The 25,874-nt window shown below is 37.4% G+C and overlaps 2 protein-coding genes across 2 annotated transcripts; both read right to left on the reverse strand.

Moving 5' to 3' along the window:
* Nucleotides 1–5,952: 5,952 nt before the first annotated feature.
* Nucleotides 5,953–15,414, reverse strand: syt19 (synaptotagmin XIX). Its single transcript, XM_040134230.1, has 8 exons — nt 15,216–15,414; nt 15,034–15,107; nt 9,793–9,912; nt 8,947–9,093; nt 8,455–8,607; nt 8,078–8,197; nt 7,127–7,238; nt 5,953–7,029 (listed from the first exon to the last, which is right to left on the reverse strand). Exons 1-8 carry the CDS (start codon nt 15,412–15,414, stop codon nt 6,722–6,724), a joined length of 1,233 nt encoding a protein of 410 aa, XP_039990164.1. The 3' UTR covers nt 5,953–6,721.
* A 17-nt stretch (nt 15,415–15,431) lies between these two features.
* On the reverse strand, nt 15,432–24,491 carry si:dkey-12e7.4 (uncharacterized protein LOC558132 homolog). Its single transcript, XM_040134231.1, has 8 exons — nt 24,230–24,491; nt 23,924–23,975; nt 23,251–23,438; nt 21,386–21,559; nt 19,595–19,705; nt 16,901–19,250; nt 16,612–16,726; nt 15,432–15,447 (listed from the first exon to the last, which is right to left on the reverse strand). The coding sequence occupies exons 1-6, from the start codon at nt 24,380–24,382 to the stop codon at nt 19,137–19,139; spliced, it is 792 nt and encodes a 263-aa protein (XP_039990165.1). The 5' UTR covers nt 24,383–24,491; the 3' UTR covers nt 15,432–15,447; nt 16,612–16,726; nt 16,901–19,136.
* Nucleotides 24,492–25,874: the final 1,383 nt, after the last annotated feature.

Genomic DNA, 25,874 nt, shown 5'->3' on the forward strand with positions numbered 1-25,874 from the left:
TCTCAGATTTGACTGAACAGATTGGTGAGACTGGCAAGAGCATCCATGAGCTGGAGAAGGCCAAGAAGCAGGTGGAGACAGAGAAGGCTGAGATCCAGACAGCTCTTGAAGAGGCTGAGGTACTTTTTTTTTTATCTGTGGAGATCTTGTGAAGAAATAAAATATAAATCACGGTCAAATATTTTGGTATAAAAGGTCTGAAGGCAGGAATTACTATTTTATTCTTTGATATCGATAGGGAACTCTGGAACATGAAGAGTCTAAGATCCTGCGCGTCCAGCTGGAGCTCAACCAGATTAAGGGTGAGGTGGACAGGAAGCTGGCAGAAAAAGATGAGGAGATGGAGCAGATCAAGAGGAACAGCCAGAGGGTAATTGACTCCATGCAGAGCACTCTGGATTCTGAGGTCAGGAGCAGGAACGATGCCCTGAGGATCAAGAAGAAGATGGAGGGAGACCTGAATGAGATGGAGATTCAGCTGAGTCACGCCAATCGCCAGGCATCTGAGTCCCAGAAGCAGCTGAGGAATGTGCAGGCACAGCTGAAGGTATTGTTAGACATAGTACTGTTGTACAAACTACAGTATAGAGCAAGTGCACCTTCATTTTGGTGTTCTTGTGAATACTTTCCTGATATTTTTTCACTAGGATGCTCAACTGCACCTTGATGATGCTGTCAGAGCCCAGGATGACCTCAAGGAACAAGCTGCTATGGTGGAGCGCAGGAACGGTCTCATGATGGCTGAAATTGAGGAACTGAGAGCTGCTCTGGAACAGACCGAGAGAGGTCGCAAAATCGCCGAACAGGAGCTGGTGGATGCCAGCGAGCGTGTTGGACTTCTACACTCTCAGGTAAACATTTCTTCAGTTGTTTTTCAGTAAACCACTAATCCAAACAATTAGGTATGTAATGACTTCAGCGACTCAACCTTTTCATCTTTTAGAACACAAGCCTTCTGAACACTAAGAAGAAGCTTGAGGCTGACCTGGTTCAGATCCAGAGTGAAGTTGATGACACTGTTCAGGAAGCAAGGAATGCAGAGGAGAAGGCAAAGAAGGCCATCACTGATGTAGGTTTAAATTTTATTTGCTTACTACTCTACTCCAGCTAAACTGTGTTTCTTTTATGACTTTTCTAATTGAAATTTTATATTTTCTAGGCTGCAATGATGGCTGAGGAGCTGAAAAAGGAACAGGATACTAGCGCTCACCTTGAGAGGATGAAGAAGAACCTGGAGGTCGCTGTTAAGGACCTGCAGCACCGCCTGGATGAGGCTGAGAACCTGGCCATGAAGGGGGGCAAGAAGCAGCTTCAGAAACTCGAGTCTAGGGTAAGATAATTAAGTTAAGATTTCTGCAGTTGAACAAAGGTAATAAAACGTACAAAACACATGGAACCCAAAATATGTATATGTTTTCTATTTTTCTGAAGGTGCGTGAGCTGGAGGCTGAGGTTGAGGCTGAGCAGAGAAGAGGAGCAGATGCTGTTAAAGGTGTCCGCAAATATGAGAGGAGGGTGAAGGAGCTCACCTATCAGGTATAGCTGCACTAACATTTAAAATGTATTGTATAAATCAGACTAATACTATACTTCCAATTAAAATATTTAAACATGCAAATCTATATTTTCTATTACAGACTGAGGAGGACAAGAAAAACATTACCAGGCTGCAGGATCTGGTTGACAAGTTGCAGCTCAAAGTGAAGGCCTACAAGAGGCAGGCTGAGGAAGCGGTAAGGGCAAAACATTTATGTTAAACAATGAGAACGTGATACTATGTTATATTTCACGTACAGTATATCTGCTGGCCATCTTGAACATTTTAACATTTTACTATGTATTGTATTTCAGGAGGAGCAGGCCAATGTTCATCTGTCCAAGTGTAGGAAGATCCAACATGAGCTGGAGGAGGCTGAGGAGCGTGCTGACATCGCTGAGTCCCAGGTCAACAAGCTGAGAGCCAAGAGCCGTGACTCTGGCAAGGTAACTATACAATTCTGTCTAGCAAAAAAATAAAGATTTTAACTTAGGCTGGCAGAAAATTACTGTCAGTTTAAACTAACTGAAATTAACCTAATCAAAACCTTATTCTTATCTGTGTTTTTAGGGAAAAGACACTGCAGAGTAAGGAACACTGGCTGATCGGCTGTTTTTAATCATATAATATGATGTGAAATATGCATAAAAAATAAAAAAAATTTTTAACTCTTTGCTTTTAAATTTCTGTCTGTGTGTTTATTTTCATCTTTCTGGTTTCCCTGAGAAACAACAGCTATTATTTGTCTCTTTGTCCTGGAAGAGCGATACGTCCCTGCTCTCCTCAAGTTTTTTTTCTTTTCCTTTTAAAGGGTCTTTTGTAGAGTTTTTTTTTTAAGGATAGAGTGTCATATTCTGTAAAGACTAGGAAGACCCTTGAGGCAGATTGGTGATATTGGGCTCTACAAATAAAACTTACTTAACTTGGGATCAGTGACAACCCACAAATCAAATTTGTACAAAAAAATATATACTGCACAGCTGAGTTCACAAAATCTTTATGAAATGGTTGACCCTTTGTAATTGTGACTTCTAGACCAATTTGGTATTGTAGGCCTGGGAGTGGGCCAGGCCTGTCCTGGTTCGGGAGGATCTGTGCCAATCCAGTCCCCACCCCACCTGGAAACTAAACTTTGTTTAGCTACCAAGCCACGTTAGATGCCCTGCAAACATTTCATTGTCCTGGGTTAACAGAAGATCTATGGAACAACCTCTCATGTGAAACAGGTTGAAATTATGTGCTGGTTGCACATAAACCACAAAACAACCAGACTTACAAAAATTTAAATGTCATTGAGTATAAATTCATACCGTAACAGTGTTATAGAGTACTTTTATATGAAACTTCAAAGTTATTATTGCATAATAAGCGATACAGAATTATGTAGAATTATTGTCCTTTTATATAGATTTCAATCTACTACCTAGTATTTTCCAACTTGGCTCAATCTTTTACTGAAAGGTCTCCAACTCCTGAATTCTTTCAATGGAACGTTTGGATTATGTTTACTTTTATAATTATGCAACCTGGAAATTGTCATTGTATATTGCGCGTTATAGAAATATTATCCATACAAAATCCTAATCCAAATCCAGGAAGTGTTTATTTCAACCTTATTAGTACGTTACTTATTAATGTAGAACATTAATGATTTTTATGTGTTAATATGCAACTTTTTATAAAAAGTGGCATTTGGTTTGCTTGATGTGTTCAAAAAAGGCATTTTATTTGAACTTCCATGTTAGCTCATCTGTATAAAATGTAATGCTATTCCAGTAAGATATTTCCAACTATTATAGACACCTTAGGTTGTTACAAATACAATGTAATGCATTATAACAGTTAATGAAAGGTTTATGTAAAGACTGCCCCTTTTAAGTACAACTTATCACCTCTAGCCCGTTTTCTAAAGGATCTATAGCAATTACTCTTTATGGTTCTGATGCTTCGATCATTGTCCTATCAAACCAAGCCATACGTATTGACTTTATTGATTTCATTTCATCCTTTTTGCATCTTACTCTTGGAATCAGTTTTGTGTCTATATAGATGAACAATCAATTTAGTCAATGAAGCCTGATGAAAACCATCAGTTAGCTAAACTTCAAGCACGCCTTAGGGACATAAAGGCCTGAATGAGCAGCAACTTTCTGCTGTTAAACTCAGAAAAAAACTCAAGTTATTGTACTTGGCCCCCGACACCTCAGGAACATATTATCCTATAGATGGCATTGCCCTGGCCTCCAGAGCCACCATTAGGAATCTCTGAGTTATCTTTGATCATGAGATGTCCATTAATTCCCACATAAAACAAACTTCAAGGACTGCCGTTTTTTAACACTGCAAAAATCAGGCACATCCTGTCTCAAAAAGATGCAGAAAAACTAGTCCATGTTTTTGTTACTTCTAGGCTCGATTATTGCAACTCCTTATTATCAGGGTGCCCCAGCAAGTCTTTAAATACTCTCCAGCTGATCCAAAATACTGCGAAACAGTACTGACAGGAACCAGGAAAAGAGATCATATTTCTTCTGTGTTAGCATCATTGTATTGGATCCCTGTAAAATCCAGAAGAGAATTCCAAATCCTCTTCCTCACCTACCAAGCCCTTAATGGTCAGGCACCAACAGATCTTAAAAAACTCACAGTACCCTATTAACCCACTATCACACCGCGCTCTCAGAAGGCAGTCGTACTTGTGGTTCCCAGAATCTCCGAAAGTACAATGTGAGACAGAATGTTCAGATATCAGGATCCTTTACTGTGGAAACATATTCCAGTTTGATTCTGGGAGGCCAGAATTTGAGATAAAGCTTACAGTTAGGACTGGCTCAGGCTTGTCTTGAACCACCCTAGTTATGCTGCTTCAGCTTAGACTGCCAGGGGACTTCCCATGATGCGCCTACTTCCTCTCTCCTCCGCTCCCTATCCATCCATACGCATTCACATTTCCCACGAGGCACTAAGCTCCTCACGCCTCCTCTCCTTCTCCATCCATAAACATTCATATCCCATGAATACTTTTTACTGTCTTCACTTCTTCTCTCTCCCGTAGTTTTCTGCTTTCTCGTCTCTCTCCTCTCTCCTCATGTTGCTTTTTGCAGGTATATCTGCCTCCGGAGCTGCAGACTCTGGATCTGTAAATGCGGACCCCCTACTGCGCCCATGATCCTGCTCAACACCCACTGCTTCAATTATTATTATTATCATCATCATTATTATATATTAAGTTTGATTATTATTGTTATAATTATTAGTTTTATTATTATAATTATTAGTTTTATTAATACTCATTATTTTTATTGTAAAGTTTTCTGCCTTGAACAGCTGGTCGCCCACCACGAGCTGGGTGCTGTTCAAGGTTTCTACCTGTTAAATGGAAGTTCTCCTTTTAACAGTCGCCAAGGGCTCGCTCATGGGGGAATGTTTGGTCTCTGTAAATATGACTATAAAGAGTATGGTCTAGACCTGCTCTATATGAAAAGTGCCCTGAGATGAACTCTGTTATGATTTGGTGCTATATAAATAATACTGAATCGAACTGAAATTTGACACTCATACATTAGCTAAATAGAAACCAACAGTATGGAACTGTTACATCTTGCTTTTTCACCGCAGTCATCCAAGGTCTGAAATGATCAAGTCGTGTTTGGCTTTACTGAAGAATGATTACTGCCATTATGGCCTAGAGTGCATTCACACAAACCAATTATAATCTTTTTGTTTCTGTATTTAAGCTGCTTGTCCAGCTTTGTCCATTTCTTGTCATGTCATTATTAAATTTAGCACAGAATAGTCTAATAACTGATATTGATCAACAGAAGATTTTTTTAGTCACAAATAAGTTATGGATTATGGAATTATAATGGAATTCATCTAGTAAAACCAAGCTTGTTGTGTGTAGTTTTTTTAATCTTACAATTTATTATAAGTTGAATGTGTTACAGTTAGTATCCAGCAATTCAAAATTTAAACAATTCAATTCAAATGATGAGATGGGAATAATTTTTTTTTTTTATATATCATCACATTTTATTGACCAAATGATTAATTTAATAAAAAATATCCACACTGCGAATTAATGAATCACTAAATATTGTTTACAGCAATAATTATCATCATTACTAGTTCTAGCCCTGATTTCAGTTATTGGCTGCTCAAAAGTAGAACACATACCCTGTAGGAGAGTCATCAAGTGTACTGTTCTTAGGTTTTCTGCTTTCACAAACAAAGATAAACCAACAGGTGGCAGCAAAGGCCTGTTGCAAATTCAATGCAAAAAAATTACAATGGAGAATCTTTTAAAGAAAAAAAACTCGTCTACCTAAAACTAACTAAAAACCTAAAAATTAGGTATTAAGTTGTATAACTGTGTAAGTGTGAGTAGGGTGTCCCTGAAAAAAATAGAGAGCACTGCTACAAACCATGACAAATCAAAAAATATATTAAAAAATATATTTAAAATTGCTGACTATAAGCATGAAGATCGTGCCATGTTTTGCTTTTTCACAATAAGGCCACTTACCTTTGGCAAGGTTTTATGTTGAAATTTATTTCCTTTTCAAGATATTTTAAGGGTCAAGCCCTGGCCACTCCACTTCAACACCCACTTTAAATGAACTATTTAGTTACTGTAACATACAGTATAAGCCCTTAGCTAATCCTTATTCACGGTGAATTGCTAAATTTACTGAACATTCAGGGTTGCAATATAAGGCTTTAATATATTAGGAGTGGACAGTTTTTAAAATAGGCACAGAAGAGCAGCACAGCTTTAAGATAAATATTGCAGGAACAAAAACAACAGTTATTCAACGAGTGAGAACAGTAAGTGCAACACTAAAGTAATCTTCATCAAAAGTCAGGGATGCAAAGGTTAGATCTTTAGAGCCCTTTCAATATGATGAGATTTGAAGCTAAAAAGAAAGACAGAAGAGGTGTGAGTGAACAAGTAGATTGAACAACCTTGGATTTGAGTTGAGCAGCCACTCCACTGTCCTGACTGGAACAGGAGGACCTTTTTACCACTTTGGAGTCAAGAGAGAAATTAGTCCACGTTTGGCCTTCAGTTAAGCAGGTGCAAATCCCTCAACAGCCTGATGCACAAGCATCACAGCTTCTAGTTAAATACAAACCGGAACGGACATCAAAGAAGTGCAGGAGAGGGGGTTTATGGGCTGTAACTCAGATCAGCAGGCCATGCCACTTTGCTATTGGCTGGCGGACTGAGCGCATCATCAGGTTCCAGTGTTCATCTTCTGAACTCCTCTCCTTACCCACAGTCAACTGTCCCATCAGATGTTTGGTTGATTTCCTAGTTGTTTGAGTCTCGTACACAGAGACCATAATTTTACACCGCTCCAGAGGAAACTCTGGCAGGGAGAACATGAACACCTCATTGAAGGCAGTCACCAGGCAGCGGGCCACTACAGAGGTCTTTTGGTACCTCAACTTGCACTTGTTGCACTGGACGCTGATCCTGGCGTACAGGGCTGTACAACACAAGGAAGGCAAATTAGTAACTGTATGTTACACTGTTTGTGTATGACAGCTGGTGACTTCATTTTTGTGAAGATGTTTGTTATTTACCTGCATCTGAGCATATCTCAGTGAGGACTGTTCTGACCTTTAGCAGACCAACTTCTAGCCTCTGAGAAGTGGGAAGAAACTTCATTGACAGCAACACCTCTCCTACAAGATCCTGTCCAGAAAGTGAGAGGATAAACAATACAGCATAATGTACAGTACGTTGTGTGTAATTAAAGAGGTAGATTCTCTTCATAGTTAGAATCAAGTCTAAAAATGATTAGCAGCAACAATTTTGATACTCGATTCATTGTTTAAGTTTTTCATCAGTCAAAAACTCAAACCATTCTCCAGTTCCAGCTTCTCCAGTATAAGGATTTACTGCTTTTCTTTTTTTTCCCTTTTTAAATAATTTTAAACATTTTTTTAATAGAGGGGAGGTAGTGGGACTTACAGCAGAAGGAAGGAAGAAAATAATGTTCATTAATCATTTATAATAATGATAATCATAAATGGCAGAAATCAAACATAATAGTAAAAGAAAACTGAACTCAATATCAAGATGAAAATCATTTTGCACATTTGTACGTAAACAAATGTATATTGTTACATAACGTAATGAAAACATATGTTCCATTGTGTACTTTTACTATTCAAAAGATCAAAGTTTATTACTTAATTACTATTTACAATAAGACAAGCCGTACGCTACAGTGTCTCACTGGTGTCAGTTTTTTCCCCTTTAACCAATCAACTCTTTTTGTAGGAGTTTTTGTAGTTATGCCTAAATAATGATAATCACCTATTGACGGAAATTGTACATTCATCCTTGTTCTAACCTTACATAAGTTTTGATAACTGAAGAAATGGAGAGCATTTCAGCACATTAATTTGTTTGACCTACTCCACACGACTCTTTAAAGTGCAAATGTAATCCAATCAACCGAAAGATGAGAACAAAATTCCTGTGTGATTACAAATGTGTGTGTCTGTATACATAATGCCCTACTGTACCTTCTGGGGTATCTGCAGATCCTCTTGTAGCTCCAGACGGTAGGAGATGTTGAGCTGCCCTAGAGGAACCCTCACCTCTCCTAACACTGTGTGTCTGGAGAATTTATCAAAGTCCCTCACCTGAGATGCACACAGACACAATTTATTTAGAGAATTACACAGTAAAAAACTGACTACAATTTAAATTCTCCAGTATGTATCTTAGTGCACTCTATGTAGGGTCCAGTGACTGTAGTACTTACAGTTTGAAATCCTTTTGATTTCAAAAGGGGCAGATAAAATAAGTATTACCTCTTTTCAGACTCCCAATTCTCCTAGTTTTACTGATAAGATAAGATTTAAGGGCTACTGAGAGTGAGAGGTGTGTACTGCAGGACCTCCATCCTGAGGTTGATGCGATGAAGCTTGTCTTTATCCTGTTGCAGAATAAAGCTGAACTGATCTCCAAATAAAGGGTTACAGCTGCCTTTCACAATGCGAGTCCGCCACTCCTGCAATACTGTCCACAGAACAGGTGCTGACTCTTCATCCTAAGAGGATCACAGCAGTAATCCTTAACACATTTATTCAGCACAGACACACAGCTTCAAGGTTTTAAAAGAAAAACTGAAGGACAGTGTGACATATTTTTAACAATTAACACGTATGGAAAAAGACGAAACTTAATTCCAACACCAAATATTGGACAATAAGGTTTATTAAAGTTGCTCTAAGCAAAATCTTCATGTAAAAATACATTCATTTTATTGGTCTAAATCAAAAAGTGTGTCTGAAAAGCAAATACAGAAAAGCTATATATGCCTAGTACTTGATTGAATAATTTCACTTGTTGAGTGATATATGCTACTAACTAATAAATTCAAAATTACCTCTTCATCCTTATAGCCCTCCACTTCCACTCCTTCGGATCCTGTCCACATGAGTCGTATCTTAACAAATGGCTGGAGGCTGCAGGTCTGGCTGTGTTCCAGAAGCCCCTCCACCTGCAAAATGGTGACCACCAGACGGGACTGCAGCTGGTCATAGTAGACAGAGAAACGCAGCGATCCATCAACCTGGTACAAGAGCATGTGTTAGGGAATACGCCCAGCACCTAGTGCTCATGTTGATATTGCTTGAAACTATGCAATGTTTATTTTCTTTCAGCGATTAATTTCTGTTAATCTTAATATGAACAGATTAAAGGGGGATTTTCAGACATTTCAGTTAAAATTTACCATAAGAAGTTAAATGTTGTGAAAAAGAAGCATCGCACATATCCAGACAAACTCTGAACAGTTGCCAGAAGCCAGACAATGGAAAACTAAAATCAGTCAGTCGGCTTGTCACTTACTTTGAAACAGACTGAAATATCTCAACAACTACTGGTTGGATTGGCAAGAAATTTTGTCCAGACATTTTGAGTTTCCAGAGGATGAATCCTAATGATGTTTCAGGACACATACATAAGTATGAGCTGGGATACAGGCAGGGGCATATGTGTAGATGTGACCAAGTCTATAGTTCAAGTGTTTATTTATGTGTTTATCAGTATGCTGCTATATGGATATCTGTCCTATCCTATCCTTAGGCTCCCTTATCTTGAGTAGGAGATAGGTGTCACACATTTTAATGTTGTAAGGAAGGCTAAAGTAGTTTTTGAACAGGTGCATAAGGCATTTTATGAAGAGGAGCATTGTCACATTACAACACGATTATACAGTAATGTCTGATACCTTTTTAATGTTGGCCTGCTCTCCCATGTCTCCCTCCGCCTGGCCGGATCCTGAGGAAGGAAACGGGGCCTGAGACAGACAACGACTCAGCCTGTGGACCTCAGTGCTGACTTCCTCCACCTGAAGAGCATACACACATACACACCATATCTATCTGTGGTGCTATTAGAGCACGTCTCCTTTCACCACACTGGCTAAATGGATGGTTTAGAGTACCAGGGAAGGGGATGTTTTGCCCAAAACAAAGACAAAGAAAGCACAACATAAAAGGAAGGAAAGCACCCGAAACCATTCCAAAACAGTAGACAAGGATGTGGCCCTGAATCTACTTGAGGCAGAGAAGGTAGGATACTGTTAAAAATGCATTATAAACTTGTTATAAGACTTTCAATATGTGTATTTATGATGTTGAACTGTGTTTTCACTTAGATTTACTGTTTTCCTGATGTGAGGGTTACAACTGGTCTGAATATACATTTTAGACAAAATTGAATATTTGATGATGATATGTACCCCTGGAAAGTTTAGGCTGTAAAGTATAGCGAGTGAACAGCAATGTAGAAGTACTTACGCAATTGCAATCCACAACAACTACCCTGCACCAGATCCTACTCTGATTAGGGCTATAAGATTCATTTTAAATGTACACCATCTAAGAGGTGTTATTTCAAGGAGGTACTGGAGGCTGAAGTTAGTGTTGTTCTATGGGATGGAATGTCACTGAAAGGTGTTTTTATTTTTTTGTCACTCCCATAACCCAATTTCAGACACCTCTAAATATAATGTAAACTGTAATGATGCCACCACAATCTAACCTCAAAAGTGACTTCAAAGAGTTGCAACCTCATCTCTCTGACACAACGTCAACAAAACTGGAACATAATGAATCACGTTTATCACACATAAAATACATTACACTACACACATTAATACATTACAAATTAACTGCAGCTTCACTGCTCCTGTGCTCCCTGTCTGTATGGAAGCCTTAGTCCTTCTAATCTAAGAAATCCAGGATGGCAAAAGAAAAAGAAAAACCCAGATAAAGAAATTAAAAAAAGGGGGGTTGGGGGATTAAAGTTCAACAAATAAAGGTGGATGGAGTCACATTAAGTTGTATTAAGACTTAACATAAGCGCTCTTTTGTCAGTAACACAATTAACTCCTTATCAAATGAACCAATTTAACTGTTATACATCTCTGACATTCGTTCTAGTCTTTGATTTTGGAAATGTTCTTCTTAGTTCATACTGACTCATTCCAATTTGAAAAAAATACTTTTATAAATAAAACTGGATTTGTGATTGTTTTGTATGTGTTTTCCCAAACCTCTACACAGTAGGTAATGTATTGAACTATTAAAGAATGGTACAAATATGTAATGAATTTGGGTTGAAAATGTCTTTGGTTTTGTGCAATATCGAAATGGACTTTGACAATTTTGTCTTTACATTATCTTTATGTGGTTTCCAGCATAGTTTGTGGTTAATAAACAAATTCCAAACAATTATTTTCATAAATTCTTTCTATTTCAACATTATCTATCCTGATTTGTACTTGAATATAGACATTTCAATTTCAAAATATTATAAATTTAGTTTTATTTAAATGTAATAACAACCTATTCATATCAAACCATCATTTTAAAACTTTCAACTCTGTTTCCACTGTATCCAGAAGATGCTGTTCTTTACCAGAACAAAATACATAAATTGCATTAAACTGTGTATTAAAAAATATTTATATGCTTCCTGATATGAAAATTGGGAAGATCGCAATTAGCGACCAGTTATTAAATGAGGGGAAGTTTTATGTACTAATTGAATAAATTAAATTGGAAGTTATTTAGTGATTTCTTAAAGTCTTAAGAATTAAATTAATTGATAATAACATGCTGACAATAAAAATGTACAATGTGAAATTATTAACAACTTAAACCAGCCAGGTGTTATTATGAGGTTTATCTTTGTTTTTGACTTGAAGAGATGGTGACCAGTGAACATCCATCTAAATTATGTTTAGTCATGTCACTTTTGGCAGAATCTTCATATCTGGTAAAATATTAAAATAAGAAATGTCCCCCTATTCAACTGATTCAAAATTTTATGGACAATCTTTGAAATAAAACAATATCTGACGGGTTAAGCATAATCATCAATATGGGTTAATGTCATAATTGTATGTGTATGGGGGAAATCATATTCATTGCAATTTAATTAAAACAAAAATGTATCAATTGTTTTTCTTTCAAACAGTTGGTGTCCCATACAAAGCAGTCAATCACAGGGAATTCATGTCAGGTATCAGAGTTTTGTTTATTTTAACTGAGGTCTTTTCTGTCATCTTGTCATGATAATGTCCATAAAGTAATGGCATCACTCATCGCTGAACGTAGTTAGAAAAGCCATAGTAACTTGGAATTAATGTAATCACAGTTAATGGAACAGAAAATTGCAGATTTATATCAACTCTGGGTTACCACAGAAACAGTGTTGTATTGAAGTAAGGGCTCTTTCATGACGCCTGACAGGAACACCTTTATGAAACACCTCTCAGAAGCAGGACTTATTGTTTAAAGCCTGCCTTAAATTAGCCTAATAATCCAAAAAAGGATTAAGCTCTTTCATACAATGTGTCAAACAAGCCTGGTTTAAGAACTGCTCGATGATGACTTTGAATCGAGTCCTGAGACATCAAGCAAAATCAGTTCACAATAAAGAGAAATGTAAAGACAAAACTGTGACGTTCGCAGCCTAATTTTACTGGATGTTGTGAACGATTTGTTAAAACTTTGTCACACATGACCTTTTCATGAAACAGAGAGAATTTGTCCCAAGAGCTCAGCCTGTGAAATTGTAGAAATGATTAGATATGCGCTCGGCCTGACAATATACAAGTTTATGTTCTATAAGGGAATCAGTCCCTGCCATCCCAGCCTCGTTTCAGTGTAATTTTGGGTAAGATGAACGCAAGATGGAAAAAAACTGAGGCCAAAGCTGTGAAAAACTCAAGCTCAGCTTTGTTTCACATCTCACTCTGTGACACCAAGTTAATGTCTGATCAGCTACAATCTCCACTCGATGTTTCGTCTCAGAGGAGTCAACAATAAACAACCCACAGGAGGTCCTAGTTAGAGTTTGTGAGTTGGAAACCAGCAGCAGCTGGTAGACAGAGCACAATACTCAGCTACAGTCTGAGCCGGAAGGGCTTTGGCGGGAGTGGAATGAAAGGAGGAGCTCTACAAACTGTATGCCCAGTGAGAGGAGTTAAATTCTTAGCTGGAGGTGATGGTACTGTGGGTAAATAAAATGAATGCAGAGAACATTCAACTGCAGGAGCCACTCTATTGGCTGAATATTTGTCTCATTTAAAAGGCTGTGAGACGCTTTACACCTAATAGTTAACACAAGGTAAGTATGTCGTTGGATAATTTTAAAATTTCTCTGTGTGTTTCAGAAATATCGGCAGTATCACATAGCCTGTACATGTCAGAAGAGGCACTTGAGCCAGGGGAGCTTCTACAAAGTTTTCATGAGCTGGAAATGAGCTGCAGGACCTATCAAGAGCATAATGCTGCGCTCCAGTCAGCGTGTCCAATTCCAATTACTTTTGAACCTCTAAACTTTGGGTACTATGTGTTAAAAAGGCTATATATCCCACACGGTTCTTTCAGTATAGATGTAAACCTAAGGAAATTAAAGCTGAGACTTGGCACTTTAATGTAGTATACATTATTTCATTCAAATTGAATGCGCTGAAGCACAGAGCCTGAAGAAAAAAAATGTGTAACTGTCCAAACACTTACTGCCTGGACTGTAAGCGGGTTATGAAAAATGAAGACAATATATTACAAGGATACAGGCAAAAATAACTTTCTATGTGTTAATAGTTCAAAGCCCATCCCTCTTAACAACTACAGCACCTCCAGCTTTTATATGATTTGTGACATGTCCCAACTCTCCTTTGTTTGAACAAGTGTGCTCATTAATCCTTATGTACATAGACATAATTTCCTACTTGATGCATCTCAAGACTACAAGCTGCGAAAAAAACAAGGTCAAAATAACATAAAAACCTAACAATATAATGAAATATTTACAATTAACATGAAATTAAAAATAAATTGCATTCATTGTGTTGCATAAAATTGCTGTCTAAAAGCAGGACTGACCCCCTTAACAGTATCCTTAGAGGTGCATTCCTTGTCCCAGTTTTCCATCCAATTCTATTTTGCCCATTAATCCAACATTTACCCTGTCCAAACATGGTTAAAAACTACTAATTATTTTTAAGCTCAGTAGGACAGACGCATTTAGTCACATGGTAGGAAGAAGACAGAAGACTATCCAAATAAAAAAGCTCTGACACATATCTCACATGTAAGAAAGCATAACATCAACAAGGTTACCTCACCCAAACCTGTCGTTTACTCTGTGCACAAGACCAACCTGACTTATCTCACAGATATACTAATAGTGCTGTTAAGGGAATGTCCACTTAAGATTTCCTTCAGTCTAGGCAAGACACTGAGTGAACTTTTTTCCCCACTTGTATGAACTAATGGTAGATAAAAATACCATGGTATAGGGCGTTTGGAGTCTTGTACTTATTTCATCCTTAAATTTTGACCCAATGGTTATTGGTCCATTTGTGGTAAATATGCCGGGTTTCCTCTGTGTTTTATTGTGTCTGGTCACCTGCCCAGGGACTACATATGGAAATCAGCTAGTAACTAAATTTGGTACAAAGCTTCCTTTCTCTTTGACATTAATCTATTTATGTATTTTCACCATTTCTAAATCACCCCAAGCATTTTTTTCTGCTTTATGATCTGTAAAAAAAAGTTTTCATACTGGCACATATCGGACAATATATACGCTGGTACCGATAAAATCAGCTGACCAATATATCAGTTGGGCTCAGTTAAATTCACTTGAGGCCCAAGTATCAACAAAAGACAGCAGCTTCCTTTAAGTTTTCTAGCGGTGGCTTTGCTCCAGTTTCCAGTTAACCTGACAGAGCCACACGTATAGATTTAAAAAAAAAAAAAAAAAAAAAAAAACTCGTCACAGCTAGTATTATATTATCAGGGGTGCTAATTTGGAATCTAGGCCACCTGATAAATAAGAAAATGTCATAAGAAATTGCTTAAAATTTTCGTCTATCCACACCACTCAAATCTGGGCTCATCAGAACTGCAATTTTGGATGGATTTTGTTGATTTTGTTTATCTCCTCTTACCTTAGTACTCGCAGCTCCTGAATGTTTTCCTCCTGTTGTTAACTTTTCATCTGAGTACAACAGATCACTGTTCACTAGAGTAAAAATCAGACACAAGTTTGCATTTGGTAATTACTGGTCAGACGCCAAGCATCATCAACCTGTGCTATAGTGTTTGTTACTGTAACCTAATCCTTACTGACTTGTATCTTGCCGGGTGTATGTTTCGTGTGTCTGGGTGCAGCATTTGAAGGTCTGCCAGGCCAAGATGCCCAGAGCCAGCAGAAGCAGAGTGACAGAGATGCCCAGGATGCAGTACTTGACCGTATCTGAGAATGGCATCTTCAGCTCTCCAGCAGCCAAAAGCAACCCCACAGGCGTTGGATAGTCCAGAGTGACCATGACTCTCTACCTCCACGTGGTCTATACATACCTCTGTAATACAGGAATATATGTGAGGACCATAGGGTTTGGGGGTGGCTTTAGCAGCCATAATGGAGTTGCAACCATCAAACAGCAACAATATCAGCAATACAAGATTTCTGCTTATTACCTTAATCATAGTATTTGTTCGGTATGAGTAGTAGGAGTGAATAGCAAGTACAGTATTAGCATTACCTAGCAGTTCAACCTTGGCATTAGAACTGCACTTGACAATTTTTCCTATGGTTCCTAGCCCGGATCCATGACAGTCATACATGTTAAGACTGTTCTATCAGAACAAATGTCAAAAATTAGTCACCGTTAACCTGGGTGCGTAAGTAACACAATAATATGCACGGTCATGCTACTGTCATATGAAAGTTACGAAAGAGCAAAAGACATGGTGATTGATAGTGCGCTGGCCTTTTCTGGACACACTGCTGTTTAGGAGAATGTGTATGAAGTTTAAACCTGTATGTACTGTATCAAGCATCAGAAATTGCCGATAACTTGCCTGAAATTCCCAAGCACATTCACTCCTACTTTTACCTAAAGTAATTACTGCTGAAATGATCAGTCGATTAGTTATGTTAGTCGATCAACAGGCATGTAATCTACAGAAGAACGATTTGCTTCTGTTTCATATGATTATAAACGGAACATCTTCGGGTTTTGTACTGCTGATGTGATAGAACAAGTAATTTAAAGAGGTCATCTTGTGCACTGGGAATCTGACAGAGGTTTTTCACAATATTCTGATATTTTGCAGACTAAGAACTGAACAGATTACTCTAGCAGTGGAGTGGTAATATAAATACATACAATAGGTTGAAAGAAAAACAGGCTCGAAAATTCTGTCAAAAACAGCAAGGCACACTAGCAAACAGTCAAAGCAGACCAACGTCCCTGCCAAAATACTAATAGTGCCTTTCATTGGGCTTTTTTTCACTGGAGAATTCAGACTATACAGGTCAAAATGAATATACTGTAATGACTGGATTAATATTCGAGTAGTTCTTTAGGTTTAGAAATTGGTACAACTATGGCTTGGTTGTAAATGCATTTTATTACACTTGTAAATGGTAAAGACAGACTAGTGTGCAGGCATTCTGTTTCTGCTCACCACTTGAATCATGAACTAATACAGACTGACATTAAAGACAGATAAACATTTACCTGTAGAGAGTAACAGAAATTCAGCTCATCTTTCTCTTCAGGAATGCACACATTTTCCTGTGCTATAAATCCATTCTGTGAGCTCTTCAAATTTCACAGAAACAAAACAACTTGTCTGCAAGAGAAAACAACACTTTATCATCCAACTGTTCTCCTGTTTTGGGCACTCTACACACACTCTCTATCTCCTCTCCTTTCTACACACACCCAGCATATGACTTCCTGCACATCACTCTGGACAAACTGGTTTGATTATATTTAAATGACATTTGAGGGAGCTTAACATTACCTGATCCCCAGCTCTCTTCCTCTTAAAGGTTCCTCTGCAAGCCTGTATACCAAATGTTCAGGTCGGACAACTTCCACAGAGAGAAAAGGTATTAAAACATATTTCAAATCATTGGATTTGTGTGTGTGTTGGTGATAAGCCATGACTTTGCCACCAGGTACCACAGGAACTTCTACTGTCTTGCACTGAATCCTGCCTAAACTATCATGTTTCTCTGCTATATACCATGGTCAATATTTCCATAGCATTTTAAGTAATGAATGCATCCAATAAGTTTAGTTCATTAGCTGTTAAATATACTTTGCATAGAGTTTTGATACATTCAGTATGTTCATTTTCTAAGTTGCACAGTCAACTTCAGGTCTGCTCTGTTCAATAGCTCTTTATCATTTAACTGTTACCAAAGCAGCTGTGGATACAGGTGTTATAAACTGACAATGACTCACATTCAATGCTCTTGTATCTCTCCAACTGTAACAGCTACAGTGGCACTAAGACAGGATCATGACTATAAATGGCATTTGCCCTAAAAGCTTTTAATTGTCGTCATTATCTTGCAGACTCATCACCTTTTGTTTTGTAGGACTGCCTGGTGAAAGGGAGGCAGACAATGGAAAAGAGAAAATAATCCTAAAAAGTGCCTTCAACAGAAACAGCATAATGCCAAGTCACCTTGGTGAATGACAAACAAACAATTAAATAACCCAAACTTGCTACTCCAAGAATTAGGAAGAAAAACATTTTGAAAAAAAATTTCCTGGTTTCTTTTGTTAGTCAAAGTTCACCCTAAAACCTAAGAGGAGGAATATCCATGTAATAATCATTGCTTTATTTATGTAGCACATTTTATAACACAAAGTCAACAGAGTGCATCACAGGATCCAAACTAAGAAAACATAGTAAGACTAAGAGAATAAGGAGATTACAATAAGGATACAGAGATACGATATACAGATAAAATATAATTAAAATAGTGTAGGGGAAAGAGGGAGGAAAAATAAAATAAATAATAAAATACATAAAACAGAATTTACTGTAGTTAAAGCCTCTTCTTCTTTTTCTTTAATGCTAGAAGTGTCTGTTATGTTCTTATTATCGGTAACAAAGCACATGTTTTATTTCTATTTATCTGCAGAAAGCTTTGAGACATCCAGGCATTAATATCATCTAAGCTGTGAAAGAGGGACTTATGGGAAGGACTTATGGGCATAGGACAGAACTGTCTGCAAACTGATGAAAATGAATAGTGTATGTTAATAACACTGGTAAGAATATTTTAGCGTTTAAGTAACTTTCATGAGTGTCTGATTGATGTTTTGTTTTTTTTTTATAAAAGGACTCAAAGTCGGACCATAGAGAAGAAATTCAGTAAGGATGGATCATTGTTTTTCTTTCTTTTAAGCTTCTGAGAGGGGGCTTTTCAAAACACATAAACTCCCCTCCAAAACAAACACGCAAGCAAACATGCACAACCCAATGAAATGCAATTTCAAGGGCAAAATTAATTGGACAATGTTCTCATTTTTCATGCAGTCTAGTGACTGACAATAAAATAAGAGAACAGGACAGCAGGAGTTGGTTTAGAACTAAACGCTTGTATTAAACAGGGCAATTTTGTGGCCAATGACAATTCAGTGTGGTAATGCTATTAGATCAAGGGAACGTAAAATTTCAATGCAATTTCAAGGGCAAAATTTCAAGGGCAAAATTAATGGGCAAAATTAATTGGACAATGTTCTCATTTTTCATGCAGTCTAGTGACTGACAATAAAATAAGAGAACAGGACAGCAGGAGTTGGTTTAGAACTAAACGCTTGTATTAAACAGGGCAATTTTGTGGCCAATGACAATTCAGTGTGGTAGTGCTATTAGATCAAGGGAACGTAAAATTTTATTTACATTATAACACAGCTTAGATGTAGCATACTGTATGTAACGTACATTATGTAGTCTAAAAGACAAGCTGCACAGCATACCCCACCCATCTACTTATGAACACATTAACGTCCTCTCTTTACAACTAATTGAACACTATTGCTCTCCTGTATTTTAGTTGCACCGAGGTGAGATATAAAAGATTTCTTCTTTTAGATAGTGTTAGATTAAGAAATAACACTGTGCACTCTGAGCAACTGATACATTCAAGTTTGCATAGTCAAAGATGATCATGATTTACTATATAGCGATAAGTTAATAGTGCTCGGAATCATCCTACTCATTCCTGTGATGATCAGCATCACCAGGGCAGCACCTCTCCTGTAAAGTTCAGAAATGACCCATGATCCTTTCCAGTCAGTCCACCAATCACAAACAAGATGGAAGAAACGCTCTCCTCTGCATTCAGTGGAGCCTAGAAAGAGACAAATAAACACAGAACAATATTCTATTCAGACACTTTAGAAATTAGCATACAATGATCTGTATATACATCACCCAGGACACTTATTGTGAAAAAGCTCTTGAATGTTTGGAATGTAAAAGAAAACTTTTATTTCACATGATGGTGTAACAGCTGATACATGTTGGTCAAATTGATACTTGAGTACTTTTTTCTCAGTAGTCTAAATTTTAAAAATTTAATTTAAAAAAGTATTTGTAGAGAGTCAGTTTTCCTTTTTTGCTTTAATCACAGCTTGTGCTCTTTTTGAGCATCCCATAAAGACTGTGCCAGAGTTACTCAGACTAGGCCCTTACCTCAGACCCCCCCATGTCAGTGCGGACCCAGCCTGGGTGTATAGCCATACAGAGAATCCCATCAGGCTCCAGGTCTACAGCCATACAGCGACTCACCATGTTTAGGGCACTCTGAGAAGACAAATAAATCAACTTACCATCCAGCATAATGCAAAACTCAACCCACTATGGTATAATTTAACCCAGTGTTACAGCGGGTGATCAGCAGGAATGCTGAATGGTGTAGCTGCTATATTCCCTCACATTTTTCCTAAAATCCATTGTTGCAAAATGATTATTCTCAGGTGAGCTTACGACTTTCTTTCATTTACCTTCTTTTGCCCAGTCATAAATGCAATATCCAACCATTTATAACAGCCTGAGCTCCCTTTCTGTAGCCATACCAAATCAGAGTTAACCTACCTTACATGCCTTAAAGATCTACATCCTACCAATAAATGGAGGAACCTCTGTCTGTCTGTCTTTCTGTCTGTCCTCAGATTTTCTCGACAACCGCTCTTCTGATCGACTTCAAACTTCATGTGTGTATTGTTGAGGACCCAAGTAAGAGCAGTATAGACTGAAGGTTTTTGAATGTGCAGTTCTCGAGAAACATAAAAAGTGAAATATTAAATTAAGGTTGGTTAGGGCTGGTGCAATTCATTCACACAGCCGACATCACCGATTAGACAATGGCATGTTGCAAAGATGGCTGTGCCCAGTCAAAGCAGAAGATTCTACAGAAAAATAAGCAGCAGCTACAAAACTGCACACAGGATCATCTAAAGTGTTGGACTATTTTAGACAGAGACCCAAGCTCTGCAAATTGGAAATGGATTATCACAGCAGCACAACTGCTATGCACGGTCACTTGAAGCAGAAGCATTCCAGAACGCTTTGTTTTAGACACAGCAAGAGCAAGACAGCACCAGTTTGTTTATTTTTCATCCCCACCCATGCATGATATATCAGGATTCTTAACAGGCGGAAAAAAATAATTTATGCACCGCTTCTGCTATGATAATGTGATGTTACACCATGCATCATCTAACGTTGTTATTCAACCATTGTATAGTTTCTGTTTAACGGCCATGAATGAGTGAGAAAATGGTTTAAATTGACATGAAATCATTTCAAATATTTTCCTTACTGACGCAAAAATACATTTGCAAGCGCTTTTCTTAAATGCATATTACTCCTCTGATGAAATAAATCCATGTCATACCCATTTTAAGTTTTGGGGCAAGTTCTTCAGTAATAATACTAATTCTCCAATTCAGAAGTCGCTATGACACAGTGAATAAACTGATCTGCAATCTCTCGCCAATTTAGTGGGTACACCTAAATAAAACTAATGCAGTATATTTTGTCAACCTTAATTCATATAAATGGGATGGAAAAATTATTAGGAACACCTCTCAGTGTAACCCAGTACAGTTCAACAGCACTCCATTACAGCCTCCAAAATGACCATTAAAATAAATCAACACCTCTTTCAAACAGATTCAATAAAAAATGAACATTATAATCCTCATGAAGGGAGGACTTATATTTCAGGCAAGTGAATTTATGTGTCACAGCATATCCTTTTGAATTTGTGGTCCAGTATTTCTAAAAAAGGTATCAGACAAATAGGGTCTATTATTATTATTATTATTAATATCATAGCACAACATTAGAAAATGATTAGATGACTGAATGAAATATTTAACTATTAATGACATAACAAAAACGTTTTGATTGGGCACTGCAAGAGTTTTATTAATAGACTTAACCCATCATGCACACATTTTCATTCCATGGTGACAATACCTTGGACGTCCTGTAGGGGTACCATTTGAAGTTGTTTGCTCTCTCCCCCCAGTTCAGCTCCACAGAGCCCAGCAGAGAAGTTATGTTAATAACTGCTGCCCTCTGGATGCCCATGCTCCCTGAGCCACCTGCTTCTCCTCTTGCCGCGGCTTTCTTTAACAGAGGCAGGAAGGCCTGACAGTGGTGGGAAAAAGAAACATTATAGTTGAGGCTGAAACACAACAAAACAACAAATGTATACATATAAAGTTATTAAGTTAGAAAATATTGTATTTTGGGAAAAGACTGGATCATTCCCTGTCCAGGTAAAGCTGTATGTGTGGATAAGGTTAATGTTACCCTCTGGTGGCAGCATTTCACCTGAGAAAGAAATAGCCTTATTCTCCATACAGATTTTTCTAAAAATAAATATATTCATGTTTCAGGCCACAGTACAGTTTTGCAATGATTCCTTCAAATTGTAATAATTTGTTGATCTGAGACCAACTTTATGATTATTATTGACTATCTTTTAGCAGATGCAGCATCTTATCAATACTCTTAATGATACAAATGCCAAAACGACTGTTTCTTTTATTGAATTTTTATTGAAAAGTTTTTTTTTTGTTCCAATTGTATAATATACCATTGGGTTTTTAATGATACTACTGAATATACTTTATGCGTAATCTGAATTGAGTATTATTCTTTTTGTTTTGCTTTGCTTTTTTTGACCTTCACAATAAAATAATAACAAAAAACTATATTCAACCAGGTTAAAAAAACATCTCTAGATATGACATCTTTGGCAAAAAGGGGACTCAACAAAGCATCTCTCTGGCAAGATAAATGGACCATAGGAAAGGCCCACAATGTTCAGTTCTCTAGGGAATGGGACTTTTCCACAGCTGGAAAGCTAGATATGTAGGTTCTGGACATTTTTAATGTGAATTAAGGCTAAAACTAACAATTATTTTCTTAATAGACTGATCTTCCTATTATTTTCTTAATTAACTGATTAATCATTTAGTCCTCTAAATGTCACAGAATAGTAAAAAAATGTCCATCATAATTTTCCATAACCCAAGGTGACATCTTCAAATTGCTAGTTTTGTATGAACAACAGTCCAAAAGCCAAAAAGAATTAGCGTACTGTTAAATAGGACAGTGAAAGCCAGCAAATCCTCTCATATTAGAGGCTGGAAACATCAAAAGTTTGGCATTTTATCCTCGAAAAATTGATTATCAAAATAGTTGCTGATTAATTTTTCTGTCATTCGACTAATCAACTAATGTGAATGATGTGTTAAAATGTGAAGCATAGAGCATGTTTTAAAGTCCCAGCCCATAGCAAGTGGTTTGGTGGCAGATGTCTGTTCTATGTGAATCCTTGTTCATTTGCCTCCACTTGTACTCAATTATTATAGAAGAGCTTTGGGCTGCAGTGCGGCCTTGTAGTTACAGACATGGTCCTTCAACTGGAGCAAACTGTGTGTCAGCAAGCATCTGCCCTGCTGACATGTTCTTGATGAGAGCCTGAATTTCTACCAGCTCAGGGTGCTGCTCTGTAGTCCGTACCAAACTCTGAGGCCAGCTGAAACTAGACTTTTAATGAATATTTATGAAATGCAGGCTTTGCTTGGCTAAGGGGTTTTTGTTACTTCTGTTCATCAAGGACATCTTGTTTTAGTTGTTGTTGTAGGAAACTCATGGGTCCTGCTCCTGGTGAGTGATGAAAACAGAAGGGTGGTTTCTTTCCTTTTTTTTTCCACTATCTGGCAAAGTGAGATCTGAAGACTTTCCAAACAAAACTTTTTTTGTCACTACTTAGCTGATCCACTACATCCAAGTCAACAGGAAGCACAAAACATATTAATAAACATTACCTTGGTGATCATTAGAGGAGCCACAGCATTGGTGTGGAAGTTTTCTATCATCTTCTCTGCAGTAACTGAATGAAAGTCGGCCACCACATTGATCCCTGCATTGTTTATTAGGCAGTTCAGACCCTCTTCTTGTACCAGCTGTCCCACCTCTTCTGCACAATTCTCTATGCTCTCCTGGCTCACTACATCTAGTAAAAAGACATATCAACACTGCAAATCACCAAAAACAAACAAATATGAACAAAAATGGAAGAAAATACTAGATGATCATTATTATAAGGAAAATACATTTTAAAAATAAATACATTATGTAGGTAATGCTTTCAGTGTAGCATGAAACATCTCCACTTTGTACAGGATATATACTATTTTTATATGTTTATTGTTTAAAAATGTTCTGCTGTAAAATATTGGTCAGTATACATTGAGGATTTTTCCCACCTGATTAATATGTCTATATAATCCTATGAGATATTATGTTAATGACCAGACATAAAATTAAAACGATTAATTTGTTCACATCTAAAATAAACGTCCTATGTTTTGTTTTTTTATGTTCTTTATATTCTATGTTCTTTCTTATATTTCTACACATACAAAATATTTAAGGTACTTTTGTTTATTGTAACATTATTTGTTTACAAACACCAACCATTGTTCTTCCCTGTCTTACCCAAAGTAATTATATGGACGTTGGGATGTTTGTCTGCCAGTTCCTGAAGTTTCTGTAGGTCAAGAGCACATCATGTTAGCATTTTTCATTCACAAGTATCAAGTTAAGGAATAGTGGCGACTTCTGGTGGCGGCTTCAGTCATCTAACGTTATTCCATTACTTGATGCACCGTTACCCCTTATCTAAGGCGACTCAGCGCGGTGCAGACCACGGTTGGCCCCGTGCAACAGCAAAGTTGAAAGCACCACAGACGGTCTAGCTACACGATAGTTAGCTTTGCGGGTAATTTAGGTGATGGTGTTTACCTGCGCGCTCGCGGGGTTTCTGGCCGTGGCTATAATCTTGCCCGGCGAGAAACCTCCACTCGCCAGACTGTCTACAATCTGCAGCCCGAGCCCCCGGCTGGCCCCCGTTACCAGCACAGAGCCGCAGTTTTTGAAATTCATGGCACTACGCATCAATAATGTCCCCTCTAACTAACGCTGGACTCGGCGTCCCTGTTGGTGGGTGAGCTTTCTATCCAGATAGTCCTCGTGACAGGGTTTAGCTAAATTCCGCTTTTGTGGCGCGACTCCACCGGTAGGTGGGGGGATCGTTCCACCTTACTATATCGACCAAGAGCCTTTACGCAAGGAAGATAACTCAACAGAGTACAGCGTCGACGACGGAGGCTGGAAGCAGTTGGGAACCTGAAATAATCAAGTGATCAATTATCAGTTATCAAAACGACAGTTTCTTACAATAAGGTTTCAGGAATTTAGCTCAAACAAGAGCAATGAATAGTGGAAACGGTCAGACTTTAGTAACGGGGAAAACATTGAAGTGTCCTGTACTGTTTTTTTTGCTCCGCATATCTAGGCTCACCTTTCCCACAATTCACTGCACAGAAATGCACACAAAATACCTCAAACCGCTGTATTTACAGCTCTCTTTTGTTAAGACTCTTTGGTCAGAATCATTTACAGGTCCTGTTCACAACTGATAGTTCTCCAGTTCGGTCTTGTATTGGATCAGGAATTGTTGGGAAAAAAATATTATTTTGAGTTTTGTTTAATCAGGTTAAAATCAAGCACATGATATACAAATGAAATCAAGGTACAAGGAGAGCTTACTAAGTACATCTATCTAGATTATAAAACAATATTAAAATTCTTTAAGATGTATGTTTTGCAATAAAAAAAAAAACAAAGCAAATTTATGAAAATAATCAAAAAACAAATAAAATAAAAATAATAATAAGGCAATTTTATAAACAAAAATTAAAATTTGATTACATCTTAGCTGAATGAGGCACTACAGGAAATATGCAACATATCAAATTACCAATTATAAATATTAATATTATATAAAGATATTATTTTTTTAATTAAAGTTTTATGAGGAGTTACCTACAGTGTAATAACTTTTGCTTATGCCATTCACAATAATTAGAATATAAGAAATAGCCATTATGTCAGTGACACACCTAGTACTGCACCAAGTTACCTGTTACAGTATACATTCACCTGCAGTTATATAAATGTATCATTTATTTAGAAATGTTGATTGTTGTTAAAATCAGTTGCTGTTATTTTCCCATGGTTTGCATAATGTGTTTGCTTCCATTTTCAACTTTATTAGATCTCTGGACAAAATGAAAGCCGCAATATCCAAGAATTTGAATCAGATTTTCCTCATCTTTTCAATATTTATGATTAGATAGTCTGGCTTTCATGAATACTAATTTATTGAAGGAGAGAGGGGATCTACTGTTTGTTTTTGCATTGAGTTAATTTTCAAATATTGAAGCTAAGATCGAGGCAGAGATAAGGGTGACAGCACAGCTGATGGACCTTATGTAGTCAAAGCACACAGATGGTTTCCCTGGCAGCTTCCTGAGTCCAGATTTTCTTAAAGCTTCTGGTGCTTGGGAGTAGCAGATATCCCTGATCTTCTCCAGGTCAGTTAATT

This window comes from Xiphias gladius, chromosome 8 (assembly GCF_016859285.1).
Source record: "Xiphias gladius isolate SHS-SW01 ecotype Sanya breed wild chromosome 8, ASM1685928v1, whole genome shotgun sequence".
Classification (NCBI taxonomy): domain Eukaryota; kingdom Metazoa; phylum Chordata; class Actinopteri; order Istiophoriformes; family Xiphiidae; genus Xiphias; species Xiphias gladius.

Excerpts from the sequence above, each read along its gene's own strand:
- syt19 (XM_040134230.1), bottom strand. The coding sequence starts at position 15,414 with ATGGTCACTCTGGACTATCCAACGCCTGTGGGGTTGCTTTTGGCTGCT. Across the intron at positions 8,198-8,454 it reads GCATCAACCTCAGGATGGAG|GTGAGGGACTTTGATAAATT; the intron begins GTCCTGCAGTAC and ends TGTGCATCTCAG. Across the intron at positions 7,030-7,126 it reads TGAGATATGCTCAGATGCAG|CCCTGTACGCCAGGATCAGC; the intron begins GTAAATAACAAA and ends TGTGTTGTACAG.
- si:dkey-12e7.4 (XM_040134231.1), bottom strand. The coding sequence starts at position 24,382 with ATGCGTAGTGCCATGAATTTCAAAAACTGCGGCTCTGTGCTGGTAACG. Across the intron at positions 23,976-24,229 it reads GAAACCCCGCGAGCGCGCAG|AAACTTCAGGAACTGGCAGA; the intron begins GTAAACACCATC and ends CTTGACCTACAG. Across the intron at positions 23,439-23,923 it reads CGTCCATATAATTACTTTGG|ATGTAGTGAGCCAGGAGAGC; the intron begins GTAAGACAGGGA and ends TCTTTTTACTAG.